General features: G+C 42.9%; 1 protein-coding gene across 13 annotated transcripts in view; it reads left to right on the top strand.

Moving 5' to 3' along the window:
* Positions 1-16430, top strand: part of macf1a (microtubule actin crosslinking factor 1a) — a 535539-nt gene that overhangs the window by 231055 nt on the left and 288054 nt on the right. For all 13 annotated transcript variants that reach the window (XM_069895733.1, XM_069895734.1, XM_069895729.1 and 10 more), the window contains exon 3: positions 14737-14826. In XM_069895733.1, the coding sequence (XP_069751834.1) occupies positions 14737-14826 (90 nt within the window). The remainder of the gene's footprint in view (positions 1-14736; positions 14827-16430) is intronic.

Below are 16430 nucleotides of genomic sequence, written 5' to 3'. Positions count from 1 at the left end.
AAGTCTTTCCAAAATTCAGTCTTAGAAATCCCTTGTCGAAACACAGGCTTTTAAACTGATGCACAGAAGTAATCTCAAAGAAGGTGGGAGAGACTGAGTGACTGGACTGCCAAAAACTCACAAACCCTTGTCAAGTTTCTTCCAGAGAAAATAACCTTTCATATGAACAGTTGTTACAACTTCCTTTTCCTTGCATAGGGGAAATGAAATGAGTGACTTCAATGATGCTTCCAATACACAGATACAGGTTAATCAAAGTGACCTTTCCTTTGGTCACGGTGATTCAATAATTCCCCTGACAGGGAGAATCAGCTGAATTGTCCATTTCACACAGATACACTCCATCTCTATGTCACATGAAATGGGTGGTGATCAATAATGAATGCCGTTTCCTTCAGTGTCCCATTCACGTAACTTTCTCACCACCTATGTCCCTGGAAAAGGCAGCAAATGTTTTTCTACTTTCCATATTAGCGAATTTGGGTCCAATCTGTACTAATTTTTGCCATCCATCGTCTCCACAGTTGTGAGTGGTTGCACTGAATTAAACGTTAGCTCGTAATACCTCCCCCAACAAAGAAGAATGTGATCTGTAAGAGCAAAATTTTAACTGCAATGTACAATGTTTGAAATAATACATTCACTATTGATACATAATAAATATATTTTTTTCTTTGGGTTGGCTTCGCGGACGAAGATTTATGGAGGGGTATGTCCACGTCTGCTGCAGGCTTGTTGGTGACTGACAAGTCCAATGCGGGACAGGCAGGCATGGTTGCAGCAGTTGCAAGGGAAAATTGGTTGGTTGGGGTAGGGTGTTGGGTTTTTCCTCCTTTGTCTTTTGTCAGTGAGGTGGGCTCTGTGGTCTTCTTCAAAGGAGGTTGCTGCCCGCCGAACTGTGAGGCGCTAAGATGCACGGTTGGAGGCGAGATCAGCCCACTGGCGGTGGTCAATGGGGCAGGCACCAAGAGATTTCTTTATGCAGTCCTTGTACCTCTTCTTTGGTGCACCTCTGTCTTGGTGGCCAGTGGAGAGCTCGCCATAGAACACGATCTTGGGAAGGCGATGGTCCTCCATTCTGGAGACGTGACCCATCCAGCGCAGTTGGGTCTTCAGCAGCATGGATTCGATGCTTGCAGATTCTGCCAGCTCGAGTACTTCGATGTTGGTGATGAAATCATTCCAATGAATGTTGAGGATGGAGCAGAGACAGCGCTGATGGAAGCGTTCTAGGAGTCGTAGGTGATGCCAGTAGAGGACCCATGATTCGGAGCCGAACAGGAGCGTGGGTATGACAATGGCTCTGTACACGCTGATCTTTGTGTGTTTCTTCAGGTGGTTGTTTTTCCAGACTCTTTTGTGTAGTCTTCCAAAGGCGCTATTGGCCTGGAAGTCAGCCTGAAGAAAACTGAGGTCCTCCATCAGCCAGCTCCCCCACATCTCCATCGGGCACACAGATCTCAAAATAGTCAACCAGATACATAATATAATACAGAAAAATATAACATTTTTCAGCAGCGAATACAAATAATAAGTTTAATTTTGCTACTAAACATTGCAAACTTAACATCTTGAAAGGCAATGAACAATTGCATTATCTTTGCCTCCAATATGAGTTATCATTAAATCATATTTCTGCAGAATTAGACTCCAGTTTAATAATCATCTATTTTTGTTTTTCATTTTACTCAAGAACACGAAGGGATTATGTTCAGTATACACAACGAGTGGTTCCTGAGGTGTGCAGATGTAAACATCGAAATGTGCAAAGCCAGTACCAGTGACAATAATTCTTTCTCTATGGTAGAATAATTCTTTTGACGTTCATTGAATTTCTTGGATAAGTGAGCCACTGGATTGTCAATATCATCACAGTCTTTCTTTTATAATAACACTGTTCACACAGCTTCATCACTAGGATGTACTGCTTAAAAAAAATGGCTTCTCAAAGTCAGGTGACATAAAATGGCTTTCACCTTGTCAAATGCTTCCTGAAAAAGTTCTGTCCAAACAGACTTTTCACCCATCTTCAGAAGGTTAGTGAAAGGAAGGCCAATATCAGCAAAATCTTTACAGAACTTTCAATAATACCCAACCATTTTCAAAATCCTCTTAATAGCTTTCTTACCCATGGGAAGAGGAAACTCAGAAATCGTCTGAACAGGTGCCAACTTGCCTTGACCAACAACATAACCAAGATAAGTCACAGTAGCATGGCTAAATTAACTTTTAGCTAAATTAACAGTAAAGTTTGCTTTTGGAAGTTTGTCAAACAATTGCTCTAAATCAGAGATATGTGCTTCCTAGGTGTCAGTCCCCATAACCAAATCCTCAATATAAGCATTTGTATGGTCTAAACCATAGATCTCAAGGTGGGGTGTGGGAAATAATTTAAAAAGTTGGTTTGACCATTTGAAAATGTTGGTTACCGAATTCAATGATGGATATTCCCTCTTGGTTAACTCAGCTATTCCTGGTGGACTAATCTGAAGTTCAAGAGGAGTTATCTGAGTTGCAACATGATGAATCTGTGAAAACTCTGTTCAAGGTGAAAGGACCGTGAAGTGGCTGTCTTAACGAGATTGAAAAGAAATACCCAAACTCGACTACTTTAGCAAGGGAACTGTTGATGCACTTATTTAGTAGAATGTGGCTTCAGTATTGTTAGTAATTTGCTACAAGCTAAGAGAAACTGACTGGAAATTACAAATGTGTAGATTTAAGGTTGAAACTAACAAAATTAGTTCAACGAATCAAAAGTCTGCAGCCAGCATGAGGGGCAAGGTCCTAACTGAAATGACAACAGTTGTTGAATGTGTGTTTGAGATGGTTGACATGTTGAAGTAGTAGTTGAATATTAAATGTATGTTCCAGTGTATTCCAGACTTTAATTGCATTGAAATAAACGCAGTAAATGATTTAATTAAAACTTCTTTTGAATATATAACTTTTTTCTGCTAATGGTGGGATGTACTTTTTTTTTGAAAAATTAAAGTGGGGCCTAGGGCAAAAAAGGTTGAGAACTACTGCTGTAAACATTGAATCACAGAATTACTCATCCTTTGGAACATTTTTCATTCCAAGTGATAAAACATTGTATTCGTATAATCCTTACGAGGTCACAAATGCAGAAATTTCCCTACCTCTGTCTGTTAAGGGAACACACCAGTAACCTTTCAATAAGTCCACCTTTGTAAGAAACCTAGCTTTTCCAACCTTGTCCATACAATCATCCACCCTATGAATAGGATAAGCAACTGTCTTTATTACTGCAATTAATTTTTCTATAATCAGTCAAAATCTTACTGTCCCATCTGTTTTAAGCACCAGGACACAATCTGAGGTGGAATGTCTAATAATATCACTTTGCACTTTTCAACATGTTGTTTGATAGGTTTTGCATCTCCAACATCAACATCATGACAAGTTATTGGGGTTCTCTTAGGCATGTCTGGAAACAGGTGCGTACATTTTAAAAGTAGCTGTTTCATTTTCTCCGTTTCTAGGGCTGGAGATGAGCCAAGTTAGCATCCAAATTCTGCAAAACAATCAAATTAGACAGATGAATTGGGACAATGCTTTGTTTGAAGTGATCTTCATAAGAGGCAGCTTATACCATCTGATGGTCCCTAGACTCCTTCGTTCTATCAACAACCAATAGAACCATTGAAGGCTGTTCTTTGCTAAAAGCCAAGTTCTCAAAATAAGGTTTAACATGTTGACATGGCAACATTGTGCTTTACGTCTCCAATTGGGTATTCTAACTACATAGTTGACTTAATTCACATTTGATTCTATCTCATACGGGCCTGAAAATTTACCCCTAAGGGGATTGGAATTTGTTGGGAAAAGGATTAACACTTTATCTCCGCCCCCCCCCCCCCCCCCCCCCACACCGGTTTAAAAGTTCTCAACCTAGCCTTTTTATCATTCTAGACCTTCACTTTGCTGTGAGTTGTTTTCAAATTCTCTTGAGCTAATTTACAGACTTTCTGCAAATGATCTTTAAACTTTGAAACATAATCTAACAAATTCAACTGTACATTCTCATTAACGTACTGTTCCTTGAAATAATACCCAACTGGCACTTTCTTAATTTCATCATTAGAGAGAGCTTTATCTCTCACTTCAGTAAGATCAAGATCTTTGTTCTGCCCCACTATAAACTCTTATCAGGATCTTTACACTGGGTTTTAGACCAGAACTTTGGTCCAATAAAGGAGGTAAAGTCTTTGGCAGTTCATTACAACCTGAGTGCTCCTTTGTACTACAGGCAGTCCATGACTTATAACTAGTGGGGACCGAAGGATTGGTTGTAACTCGGGTTGGTCATATCAGGGAGTGGGGACCTCGGGCTGCCATGGGATAACGGGGACCTCAGGCTGCTGCAGGGAAGTGGGGACCTCGAGCTGCCATGGGGAATGGGGACCTCAAGCTGCCAGGGGGAAACAGGGACCTCGGGCTGCTGCAGGGAATGGGGACCTCGGGCTACCACTGGTAAAGGGGACATTGAGCTGCCGCAGGAGAGTGCGGACCTTGGACTGCTGACGGGGAGTGGGGACTTTGGGCTGCTGTGGGGAACAGGTAGCAGGGACTTCGGGGTGCCGCTGGGCACGAGGATCACTATATACATTACTTTTAATACAAAATATGTACTTATGCAGTAGTTGTAATAAAGATTTTTTTTTAATGTGGTCGTATGTGCGGTGGACGTAACTCGTGTATGTTGGAAGTCGAGTGTCCAGTCTATACTAGTTGTTGCCACCCAGTATCTCCACAACTGTGAATGGTTGCAGCTGGTATTATTCCTGAAAGAGATATTCACACTAAATGAAACATGAGCTTGTAATTACACAGAATGGGAGATCACTTTGTTGAGCATCTCGGCTCTGACCACCACAATAGTGGGCATCTCCCAGTGGCCACCCATTTCATTTCTCCATCCCATTCCCTTGCTGTCATGTCTCTCCATGGTCTCATGTACTGCCAGACTGAGACCACCTGTAAATTGGAGGAACAACACTTCATCTTCCAACTGGACACTCCAACCGGACGGCATTTATATTGACTTCACTGGCTTTCGTTAAACCTCTCCCCTTCCATTCCCTGTCTCCTTTTGCACAGACTTGATACATTCTACCTAGTCTCTTATCATATTCAATTAATGCCTTTTGTTGGTCTGGATTCCTCCCCCATTGTTTGAATTCTGAGACATTCTGATACATCCTCTTCTGCCTTTTCTTATTTTTCTTTAAAGAAAGGCTTTGGCTGGAAACATCTGCAATAAATCTTTGTCTCCTATAGATGCTGAAAAGACCAACTGTGTTCAATAATGATAAATTGAAAAATCTAGGAGATGTAGCGGCGGCTACACTGCTCCTGCAATAACACCGAGCAGAATTATTGCAGGCTGCTGGGCTGCACTTATATTCCCAGCCCAGACTTGGCAGAGAACTGTGCTGAAGGGCGCTGACGTCACCCGGGCGTCACTTGGTCCCCCAGTGCGGGTTTCTGAGCCCCGTGGTGGAAGGAAGGGAAACCCCCGACGGCGCCATTTTGGCTGGCTGCCCCGCCGCGTGGCTTACAAGCGGGGCTGGTTCACCTGCCTTGTGGTGAGCCGCCACACAGCCCCCCCCCCTCCCAGAACCGGCGCCAATGTCATTTTTCGCCAGGTGGCCTCGCTTCTTGGGCTGGGTATCAACCACCGGCTCGGTGGGATCGAGGTGCGCTGGCTTCATCCTGTCCATGGTAAACAGCTCCCGCCTGCCGCGATTGTCTAGCGTGAAGTCGAGCCAGAACGGTGCACAACCCTGTACACCCCCTCGTATGGTCGCTGCAGAGATGCTGCGGTCGGGCCCTGCCGAACGAAAACATACTCCGTGGAAAGCAGTTCGCCGGGAATGTGTGCCTTGGTGGTGGTGGGGATTCGAACAAGTCCAAGTGTGCCCTGAGGTGAGGTGAGGAAGTAGTTCGTGCAGTGACCGCTAGGGATTGAGGTGCATTGACGAACTCACTAGGTAGTGCCAGCGGTTCACCGTAGATCAGCTCAACTGATGACACCTGCAGATCTTCCTTGGGAGTGGAGTGGATGCCCAGGAGCACCCAAGGCAGTTCTTCCGTCCAGTCAGGTGGGCCATGAGCTAAGGTGGTGGTGCAGACGTTCATCCAGTCCATTGGTCTGTGGGTGGTAGGCCGTGGTGCGGTGTAGCTGGATCCCCAACCTGTTGGCGAGCTGTGCCCAGAGCGCAGATATGAATTGGGCACCCCGATCGCTGGTGAGGTGACCCAGGACGCCGAACCGGGTGACCCAGCCATGCAACAGTGCTCGGGAGCAGGAGTCAGTGGAGGCGTCTGGCATCGGGATCGCCTCAAGCCAGCGAGTGGTGTGATCCACCACCGTAAACAGGTAACGGTTGACCCGGGAAATGGGTAAGGGCCCGACGATGTCCAGGTGAATGTGGCTGAACCGTTCCCGGACGTGCTCGAACTCCTGTACGGGCACCTTGGTTTGCCTCTGCACCTTGGACACCTGGCAATGGGTTCATGTTTTGGACCAGCCCACAATCTGCTTCCACAGCCCATGCCATACGAACTGTTCTGCCACCATCCGGACCGTGGACCTGATGGACAGATGTGAAAGGTCATGGATGTGACGGAAGACCTGGCTGCGCCACTGCTGGGGAACCACTGGCTGCGGGGTGCCCAAGGAGATATCGCACAGGATGGCGGCTTCACTGCTTGGAGTCGGAAGGTCTCATAACCACAGGCCTGCAATGATGGTCTTGAAGGCCCTCGTCTCCTCATCAGATTCCTGGTCCTGGGCAAGCTGGTCAAAGTCGAGGCCAGGCGTCAGCGTGCAGATGGCCAGTCGCAAGAGTGAATCGGCAACCACATTGTCCTTCCCCGCCTTGTGCCGAATGTCGGTGGTAAAATCCGACATGAAGGAGAGGTGACGGTGCTAGTGGGCCGACCAGGGATCCTTTGCCATCGCGAGCGCCTGAGTGAGGGGTTTGTGGTCGGTGAAAATAGTAAAAGTGCTCCCCTCCAAAAAATAGTGGAAATTCCGCACTGCCAGGTACATGCCCAGTAACTCTCTGTCGAAGGCACTATACTTGCGCTCCGACGGGCAGAGCCAGCGACTGAAGAATGCCAGCGGCTTCCAATGTCCATTCACCTGCTGCTCCAGGACGGCATCGATGGCTATGGCAGAGGCATCGACAGAGAGTGCCATATGGAGGTCAGTGTGCAGGAGGGCGAGCATGGCGGCCTTCGCGAGGACATCCTTGGTGACCTCGAATGCAGTGCAGGCTTCTGGGTTCCAAGCAACCATCTTGTGCTTGGCTGTGATGAGAGCGAACAGCAGCTGTATGATGCGTGCAGCTCCCGGGATGAAGCGGTTGTAAAAGTTGACCAAACCCATGAACTCCTGCAGCCCCTTGAGGCTGTCCGGGCGTGGGAACTCCCTGAAAGAGGCGACCTTCGCAGCGGCGGGCTTGGCTCCTTCGGCCATGATGGTATGGCCCAGGAACTGCATGGACTCTTTCCTGAACTGGCACTTGGCCAGGTTGATGGTAAGGCCAAAGTCGGCCAGCCAGGAGAAAAGGGCACATAGGTGGGCCTTGTGTTGCGCCTGGTCTTTGCTGGTCTTTGTCGTCCAAATAAATAAAGACAAAATCCAAGTCCCTGCCCTCAGAGTCCATGAGGCGCTGGAAGGTCTGAGCGGCGTTCTTGAGCCCGAATGGCATGCGCAGGAATTCGAACAAGCCAAAGGGGGTGATGATGGCCGCCTTGGGTATGTCCTCAGGGTGCACCGGGATCTGGTGATATCCGCGCACCAGGTCAACCTTGGAGAAGACCTTTGCACTGTGCAGTTTGGCCATAAAGTCATGGATGTGAGAGATGGGGTAACGGTCAGGAACTGTTGCCTCGTTGAGGCGTTGATAGTCTCCGCAGGGACGCCAGCCACCAGAGGCTTTTGGGACCAGATGGAGCGGCGAGGCCCATGGGCTGTCGTACCATAGAATGATCCCCAGCTCCAACACGTGCGAAAACTACTCCTTCTCTACCTGGAGCTTGTCAGGTGGAAGCCGGCGTGCCTTGGCGTGAACCGGTGGGCCCTGGGTGTGGATGTATTGGAACACCCTGTGGAGTGGCAAGACAGCGGAGAACTGTGTCTTGAGGAGTGTCGGGAACTCGTTCAGGATTCGCTGGAACTCGTCTCTGGGCAAGCTGATCGTGCAGTTGCTCCAAGCGGGAGGCATTGAGGTGAACGGCCTGGAAGGTACGGGCGTTCACCAGGTGCCTACCTCGAATGTCCACCAGAAGCCCATGTGTGGGGAGGAAGACTGCACCCAGGATGGCAGTTGGGATGGCCGAGACTGCGAACCTCCACGCGAAATTCCGTTGGCCGATCTGGAAGTGGACTGTCTTGCCTCCATAAGTCCGGATTGCTGTTGCATTGGCTGCACGGAGGGGAGATCCACGAGGTCGGTTCCTGGACTCGACAGCCGTTGCCGGGATGATGCTGATCTGGGCTCCAGTGCCAATGAGGAACCGCCGGCCACTGACTGAGTCCCGCAGGTAGAGGAGGCTGTGTCCTTGGACAGTCGCCGCAGCCATTAACAGCGGTCGGGCTGGTCGTTTCCCTGGAACGAGTAGGGCTGACGACACTTCCGAGCCTTGGCTTCCCAGCGCTGGTGGTAGAATTTGGTCGTGTCGGACGAAATCTGGTGGAGGTGAAATTGGGCCTCCACATGGCCGAACCAGGTCTCCGGCTCCTGAACCCAGAATTCAGGCAGTTTTACAGCTATAGCGCTGATCCCAGGCTTGCTCATGATGGATTCAAAGACGTTTGAACCATTCGGGGTCACCAATTGTAGCGGCGTCTACACTGCGCCTGCAATAACACACACAACCAGACGGGTTGAGCTCAGTGAGCAGACTGGTTTATTGCAGGCTGCTGGGCTGCACTTTTACTCCCAGCCCGGACCTGGCTGAGAGCTACCCTGGAGAGCACTGACATCAGCCAGGTGTCACGTGGTTCCCCCAGCGCGGGCTTCTGAGCCCTTTGCTGGAAGGAAGGGAAACCTCTGACGGCGCCATTTTGGCCGGTTGCCCCGTCGCATGGCTTACAAGTGGGGCTGGTTCACCTGCCTCGTGGTGAGCCGCCACAGAGATATATCTGGTCTAATGAACCTGTGCAAATGGAGTGCCACCTTGTGTACTGAATGATAACTTTAATTTGAATATGAGATTGACACAATTCATCAGTGTATAAGCAGATAGATTTCAGCTGAGAGGTTCCAGACTGGAATCTGTGAGGAAATTGGCATCAATGTGCAACATCTGATGGAGTGGAAGTACTTGTTTCACTAAACTTTTAAGTGTTTTAATTTCAGGCAGAACGACACAGTGGTAAATTTAATAGCCCATAATTAAGTTATTTTCAATTCACTTTCTCCTTTTAACAGTAGTTTTCTCTGTGGAAAAAGATAATATTTTTAACTGTAAATATTTTATATATGTAAAATTGTAATCCATGCTTTAAAATTAAACCTATCTGAAATTAATCTGGGCTCAGGCCCAAAACATTGGTTTTATTCCTTTGCTTCCTATAGATGCTGCATAACCTCCTGAGTTTCTCCAGCAGTTTTGTGTATTGCACAGAAATGAAAAGAATTTCCTTTTAAAAGGTTATGATATTTTGTCTCTTGTGAAACACCATTCATCTTGCCAAATTTTCTGATTCACCACAAGAGCAAGCTGTGTGCTGAATTGATCAAATCAGTTTAAATGATTGCCCTCACCCTCCTGTAGCAACCAAGTTGCACTCAAACAAATTAATTTTTGTACTAAGTTTTCAGCAGCTGAATTGCTTCATTTCCAAGGAGAGACTTGGTGCTGCTCAGTTGGAGCAAGTTTGCCTTGCATTGTCCAGGTTGTTGGTACTCCTTACTTGTCTCATCAATAACCATTTTCTGTAATTCGTATGTGAGTCATCCTCTAGCCTTGCCAGCAGCCAACTCACCACCCTATCAAACACGTTGTAACGTAACCAGCTGGCTTGACTCATTCTTGGAGTAAGCATTTTAATTTTCTTGCAAGCACAAATTGTCGCACATATTGTGCCTATATTTTTAAATGAAATGCAAACGAAGACACAAACTACCATATGTTTAATTTATGAAAAAATAAAGTACCAAAGTATCATGATTTTCATCTCAAACTCCTTCAGAAATTGTCCCTTGTTTTAAAAGATAGAAACTTAGAACAGGTCCTTTGGCCCACAATGTTGTGCTGAACTATATAAATCTAGAAAATTTGCAGAATTACTTTTAAGCCAAGAAAACCTGCAGATGCTGTGGTCTAGTGCAGTACACAAAAGTGCAGGAGAAACTCAGCAGTTCATGCAGCATCCATAGAAAGTAAAAGGCGATTGACATTTCAGGGTTGAGCCCTTTATTTTAATAATCAAGTCTTGATAATCAAGTCACATCACTTTGAACTGACTTGCCTTGAATCACTCATCCAAATTGAATAATTCTTTGTGGCTTACTTTGAGCCACCCACATTCACAGTCAGTGATCTTTTGCTTTGCAGATTCCAGCATTGCAGAGCTTGTGCAAAATACAGCTGAAATCCCCCTCAAATATGCTGCAAAATAGTTTTGTTGGCAAAATGTACAGCAATTATTTATTTGTCCTTTTGTTTAATTAGTATTTTATATTTCTAAACTTATTGAAGTTTTTCCCCTCAAAATTAAAGGGAGAAAATGACACTGTGTATATGCAAGAGGGAAATGTTTGTGTGTATTTTGGTCAGTATGGTTCATAGTGTGAAAAAAAAATTAAGACTGGATTCAGAGAATAGGTAGATTAAGGGCATGATAAACAATAGCTACATTGACCTATTCCTACCTGTGTTTCATATTGTTAACATTTAATCATAGACAATCTTGGACAGTAGCAGTTCACATGAAACTGATATTTTCAATATGTACAATCCTATTGAGAACAAGTACTTTGTTTGTTATGTTCCTGCGATGAAATTTCATTGAACTGAATTCATCTCAGGATTCTGTGTTGCAGTGGAAATGGAGAGCCTTGTTTTTTTCAATATGGCCTTTCATGGACTAAATCTCCTTTGTATGTTTGGGATATATTTTCAAGGACTTCTGAAACAATCTGGAAGGTTGGTAGAATGATGACTGTTCTGTACAGTTATCATGTTACTCTTATCTCTGAACTTAAGATATTTGAGAACAAACACATTTCTGCAGTTTAATTTCCATATCAACAATATTTGTCATTTTCTATTTGGGTCTTGATATTCTTTTGATCCTCCCTGTGTATAAAAAAAATGTATAGACTTTGGTGAGTGTTTTCTTTTTCAATTTTAGTTATTTCTCTTGTTTAATGGACAATCAAAATATTTAATGATATTAACAGTTCTTTAGATTCCCAAATAATTTGATTAGCTTTCATTATGACAGAACCTGGAAACTGCAGACAGCAGGGTAATTTGAATATTTTAACTTAAAGTATTATTTTCCTTTTTAAAGAATAAAACATTTAATCTAGAGTTAATTATTTGATTAATTGCTAGCTTTATGAGAAATCTGCATGCACTCTTTATTTTTATATCTTTGTCCTCATTCATATCTTGTCTTGGACCTCAAAGAACAATTGTTTTCATTTCATAAGACTTTGCAAATAAGGTAGATTGTTGATATATTTTTAAACCATTCAACACTTGCAGTTTAGAACAAGTGGAAGCAAGAAAACTTTAGAAGTATTGCTGTTACATATTAATATGATTAACCATTGGCTCTGGGATGTATTTTGTAAAAAGAATAATAGAGATGAGGCAACTTTTGCAATTTGTACTTTATAGCAAAAATAATATACTTTGCAACTCTTTTGGGATGGTTTACAAACTGCTGGAATGTGATCTAAAAAACTTAACAAACAATATGCATATAGTAAGCCTACAAAAAGGACACTACGATGATCATCAGTTTTTTTATTAGATATGCTGATTAAAAGATAAATATTGACCATGATACAATGGTGTGAGATCTTTTGCCTGCACCGAGGGACCAGGCAAGAACTGCAGTGACAACCTACATTTTGGTATTCATGTTTTAGACTATGCACTAATGATGTGCTGCACTGTTGCCCAAGTATAAAGCACTTTTTTTATTTCTAAATAAAAGGTAGATAAAACAATTTTTAGATTTGGTTCTGAAACTATTTTGTTGATTCGAGTTAGATTTCTCAACAAATTAGAGCACATCCAGATCGGAGTAGAAGTTATTCTGTATTTCTATTTTTTGACACCAATTTAGGCTTCCCAGAATGAATATTAAATGATAGTATCCCTCTCAGCTTTGGTGCCCCTCAAGCAGCAGCCACATGAATCTACATTAGCAAGAGAATTTTCTGATTTTGGGACGATGCTCTCTAAATTCTTGTGGATTTTAGTTGGAAGGCTTCTGTGTGGAATTTTATCAAAAGCCTTCAAAAATCTGGAATAGCTATATTATTCATATTTTTAAAGGAATTTCTAGTATTTCTGTTGAGGTAATATTTAACATTTCATGTTCTCAGCCAAATTTTATTTACTTTAAAAAATGTTTTCATAGAATTACAATTTGTCATATATAGATTAAACTCATTCCAATTTACATCACCAATGAAATTTTTGCCATATTTCTTTTATAACTTGTGGAATCACTTGTTTAAAGATTTCCTATGATTTGTCCTGTCCCATTTTTTATAACCAGACATCTAGGCCAGTATGACTTTATTCCATTGAAGATCTAGAAACTGGTTGTAAAAGTTTTAACTTGGTTGATAATGTAAATTAAGTATGATTATATTTTTAAAAAATCAGCGTATAGGAACGTTAGGATAAATAAAAGCATTAGCCTTAAATGTTGACTTTTTAATCTTTGGCTTGGCTTCGCGGACGAAGATTTATGGAGGGGGTAAAAAGTCCACGTCAGCTGCAGGCTCGTTTGTGGCTGACAAGTCCGATGCGGGACAGGCAGACACGATTGCAGCGGTTGCAAGGGAAAATTGGTTGGTTGGGGTTGGGTGTTGGGTTTTCCCTCCTTTGCCTTTTGTCAGTGAGGTGGGCTCTGCGGTCTTCTTCAAAGGAGGTTGCTGCCCGCCAAACTGTGAGGCGCCAAGATGCACGGTTTGAGGCGAGATCAGCCCACTGGCGGTGGTCAATGTGGCAGGCACCAAGAGATTTCTTTAGGCAGTCCTTGTACCTTTTCTTTGGTGCACCTCTGTCACGGTGGCCAGTGGAGAGCTCGCCATATAATACGATCTTGGGAAGGCGATGGTCCTCCATTCTGGAGACGTGACCCATCCAGCGCAGCTGGATCTTCAGCAGCGTGGACTCGATGCTGTCGACCTCTGCCATCTCGAGTACTTCGACGTTAGGGGTGTAAGCGCTCCAATGGATGTTGAGGATGGAGCGGAGACAACGCTGGTGGAAGCGTTCTAGGAGCCGTAGGTGGTGCCGGTAGAGGACCCATGATTCGGAGCCGAACAGGAGTGTGGGTATGACAACGGCTCTGTATACGCTTATCTGTATACTTTTTAATAAGGATATTGAGAATCCTTTCAAATACAAATAAAAACTGCAATGGAAAAGAACACAGTTTAATGGAACACATTTTATTTTTGGAAAAGCTTTTCATCAGTCAATTGCTAATGTTGGCTTTAACAAATTAATTAGTTATAAAGGATCAAAACACTATAATGCAACAGATTGCTGCTACATTCTTTGAGATTTTCTTTGCTGACGTACATTTTGTGTGTCTATGGTTAAATAATTTTTCTCCATCTGTTGGCAATCTTTTTGTTTGTGATTTGGTTATTTGGGCTTATGTCACCGAAGCATGCCAAATCTAAGTACATGATTTGAGTTGGTCTCAACAGGAGTGGTGGTAAGCAGAGGATTATTTGAGGAAGAACACATCATATTCTCCGATAATTTATTTTTTTGTAATTTTAATTTCTAATTTTGGGTAACTCCCACCCCAGTCAGATTCAACTTTTTCATCTTTTTTTTTAACCTACTCCTGTACTTATTTTTTTGCTCTAACTTTTTTTTCCTTAACCCCTTTCCTACTAATGGCTTCACCCTTTACCTGTCTCTCCACTTCCTACACCTTAAATGCTATACCCTATAACCTCAGGGCCTCTCCCACAACTTCTTTTATATATGCAATTTCACCTATCTATCTTAGTCTTGACAAAGGGTTTCAACTCATCGTTAACTGACTGTTTGTACCCATTGATACTGACTGACCTGCTGGGTGTCTCCAGCAATTCATTGTTTGCTCAAGATTCCAGCATCTGCAGCTTTTGTGTTTCTCCACCTGATTCAGTTTAATTCATCTTGGTTTAGGAAGGCAAAAATTGACAAGACATTTTTCTTACTGTTAGCTATTGATCTTGCTGTAACTGCTCAGATATGGATGCACAATGATGTTTAGAAGTAGATGAAATTCAATCCAAAGTTAGAATTAAATAATTGTTCCAGCTCATGATTTTTTCACTTGGACTTTTTGCTAGGTGCTGGGGAGCTGAAGTGTGTAGAAGCATACAAATAATGAATTGCAGGTCTCAAAAAAAGGAAGAAGTCATCTAAATATACTGGAATATGTCAAGGCTTCATTTATTATTCTATGAAGTCATTTTACTATTTCTCTTCTTTTAGGTACGGAAACATATAAATGATCTTTATGAAGATCTAAGAGATGGACATAACTTGATCTCCCTCCTGGAAGTCCTTTCTGGGGTGACTCTAGTAAGTGGAATTTTTATTTCTTTGAATGAACCTTTATAAAAATTGATGAGAAATATTTATTTTAATAAACGTTTTGTGGAGTATATTGAAATAATTGTCCTGAAGCATTCAACTGCCCCCAAATGATCTGTTTTTTGAGTAGTCATGAAAACCATTTTTTCTCTATTTTTAAAGGCTGTATTTTATAAATTGTAGCAAAAAAATATATTTTTCATCACAAATGTTATTTGAATGTCACATTTAAAATTATATGCTTTCCTTTGTAAAGTATTTTACAGTCATTTTTTTGGCTGGTTGTACATGCTTGAAAACCATTGAGATGGCTTAGTGGTTTTCAAATTACTTCGGACTGAGTACAATTCTAGTAATATGGCGGAAAGTGGAAATAAGCCATTTAGATAAAATAATCCCCACATAATTTCAGATCAGTGTTCCCTTGAACACTGCAAGGGATTTATTAGTTTGTAACACACAATGACATCTAGTGGAAAAGAACAGTACTCCACTAATAACACTGGACAACTTTTTTTTCCATAAGATTTGCTTTCTGAAAAAAATTGGGGATAATAATAGACAACTTCAAGGTGAACACAAAGATAATTTCTGATTTGCTCTGCACCATAGGAAGTTGAAGAAACATTAAAGTAACTTTTATTGAATTTAGTAAGTTTAATTGCATATTGATGCTGAGAATTGACCTAAAAGTATTTTTGTTATGAGAGTGCGTTATGTCATTATGCAAGTTACGCGGGTGACGGAATTACGTAAATGACGCTTTAAGGGTGCAGTTCACTTTGTGTGCGTGGTTCAGTTGTGTGTAGACCATTTTGTTTGAGAATAAAGTATGCTAACTGTTCAACAAAGAAGTGACTAAATTAACATGGACACTACAGACTGGAGACGAGGATAAAATATCCGAACTCTAGATGATGGAATGACAGGGTTTCAGCTAAAAAGAAATCAGGAGTTAAGGGAATTTCATCAAAATGAATGCCAAAAAAAAAACAACAGGAGGAAAGCAAGTATTCAGGAGCAAGAAAAATTGCTGAAGAATGTTTTGCAAAATACAATGAGACTGAAAACTGGCTTGATTATGTGGATAGATTTGACATCATGGCCCATGATGTGAGTGATACTGAGGTCAGTAAGAAAAACTGGCACTGTTTTGAAATGAAGTGGGAAGCAGAAAATATAGTCTGATTAAGACTTTAGTGGCACCACAAAAACCAAATTCAAAGTTTTATAAGGAATTGTGTGACCTGGTTGGAGAACATCTGTCACCAAAACTGTCAGTAATCGCCGAAAGATTTTAATTTTGCACCAGAAAGCAAAAATCTGGGGAAACAGTTAAGCAATATCTGGCTGAACTCAGTGGCAGATGAACCATTAGATTGAGTAGGCTAAAGTCCAAGGGCCCAGAGGGTAAGGGGACCCAAGCCCTGAGACTTCAGCCTACTCAGTAAATGGTGGCCTGGTCTCGGTTTATTGTTTCACTACCTACTACGCGGGTGAAACCAGTGACTGTGGGCCAGAGTTGGCACCACTCCGTTGCCAGGGTGACGGATGCGGTAGTTTCTGGGAAACAATAAACCGAGACCAGGCCA

This window comes from Narcine bancroftii, chromosome 8 (assembly GCF_036971445.1).
Source record: "Narcine bancroftii isolate sNarBan1 chromosome 8, sNarBan1.hap1, whole genome shotgun sequence".
Taxonomy (NCBI): Eukaryota; Metazoa; Chordata; class Chondrichthyes; order Torpediniformes; family Narcinidae; genus Narcine; species Narcine bancroftii.
Note: the sequence above shows the minus strand (reverse complement) of the source record. Positions and strands in the feature narration are given on the sequence as shown.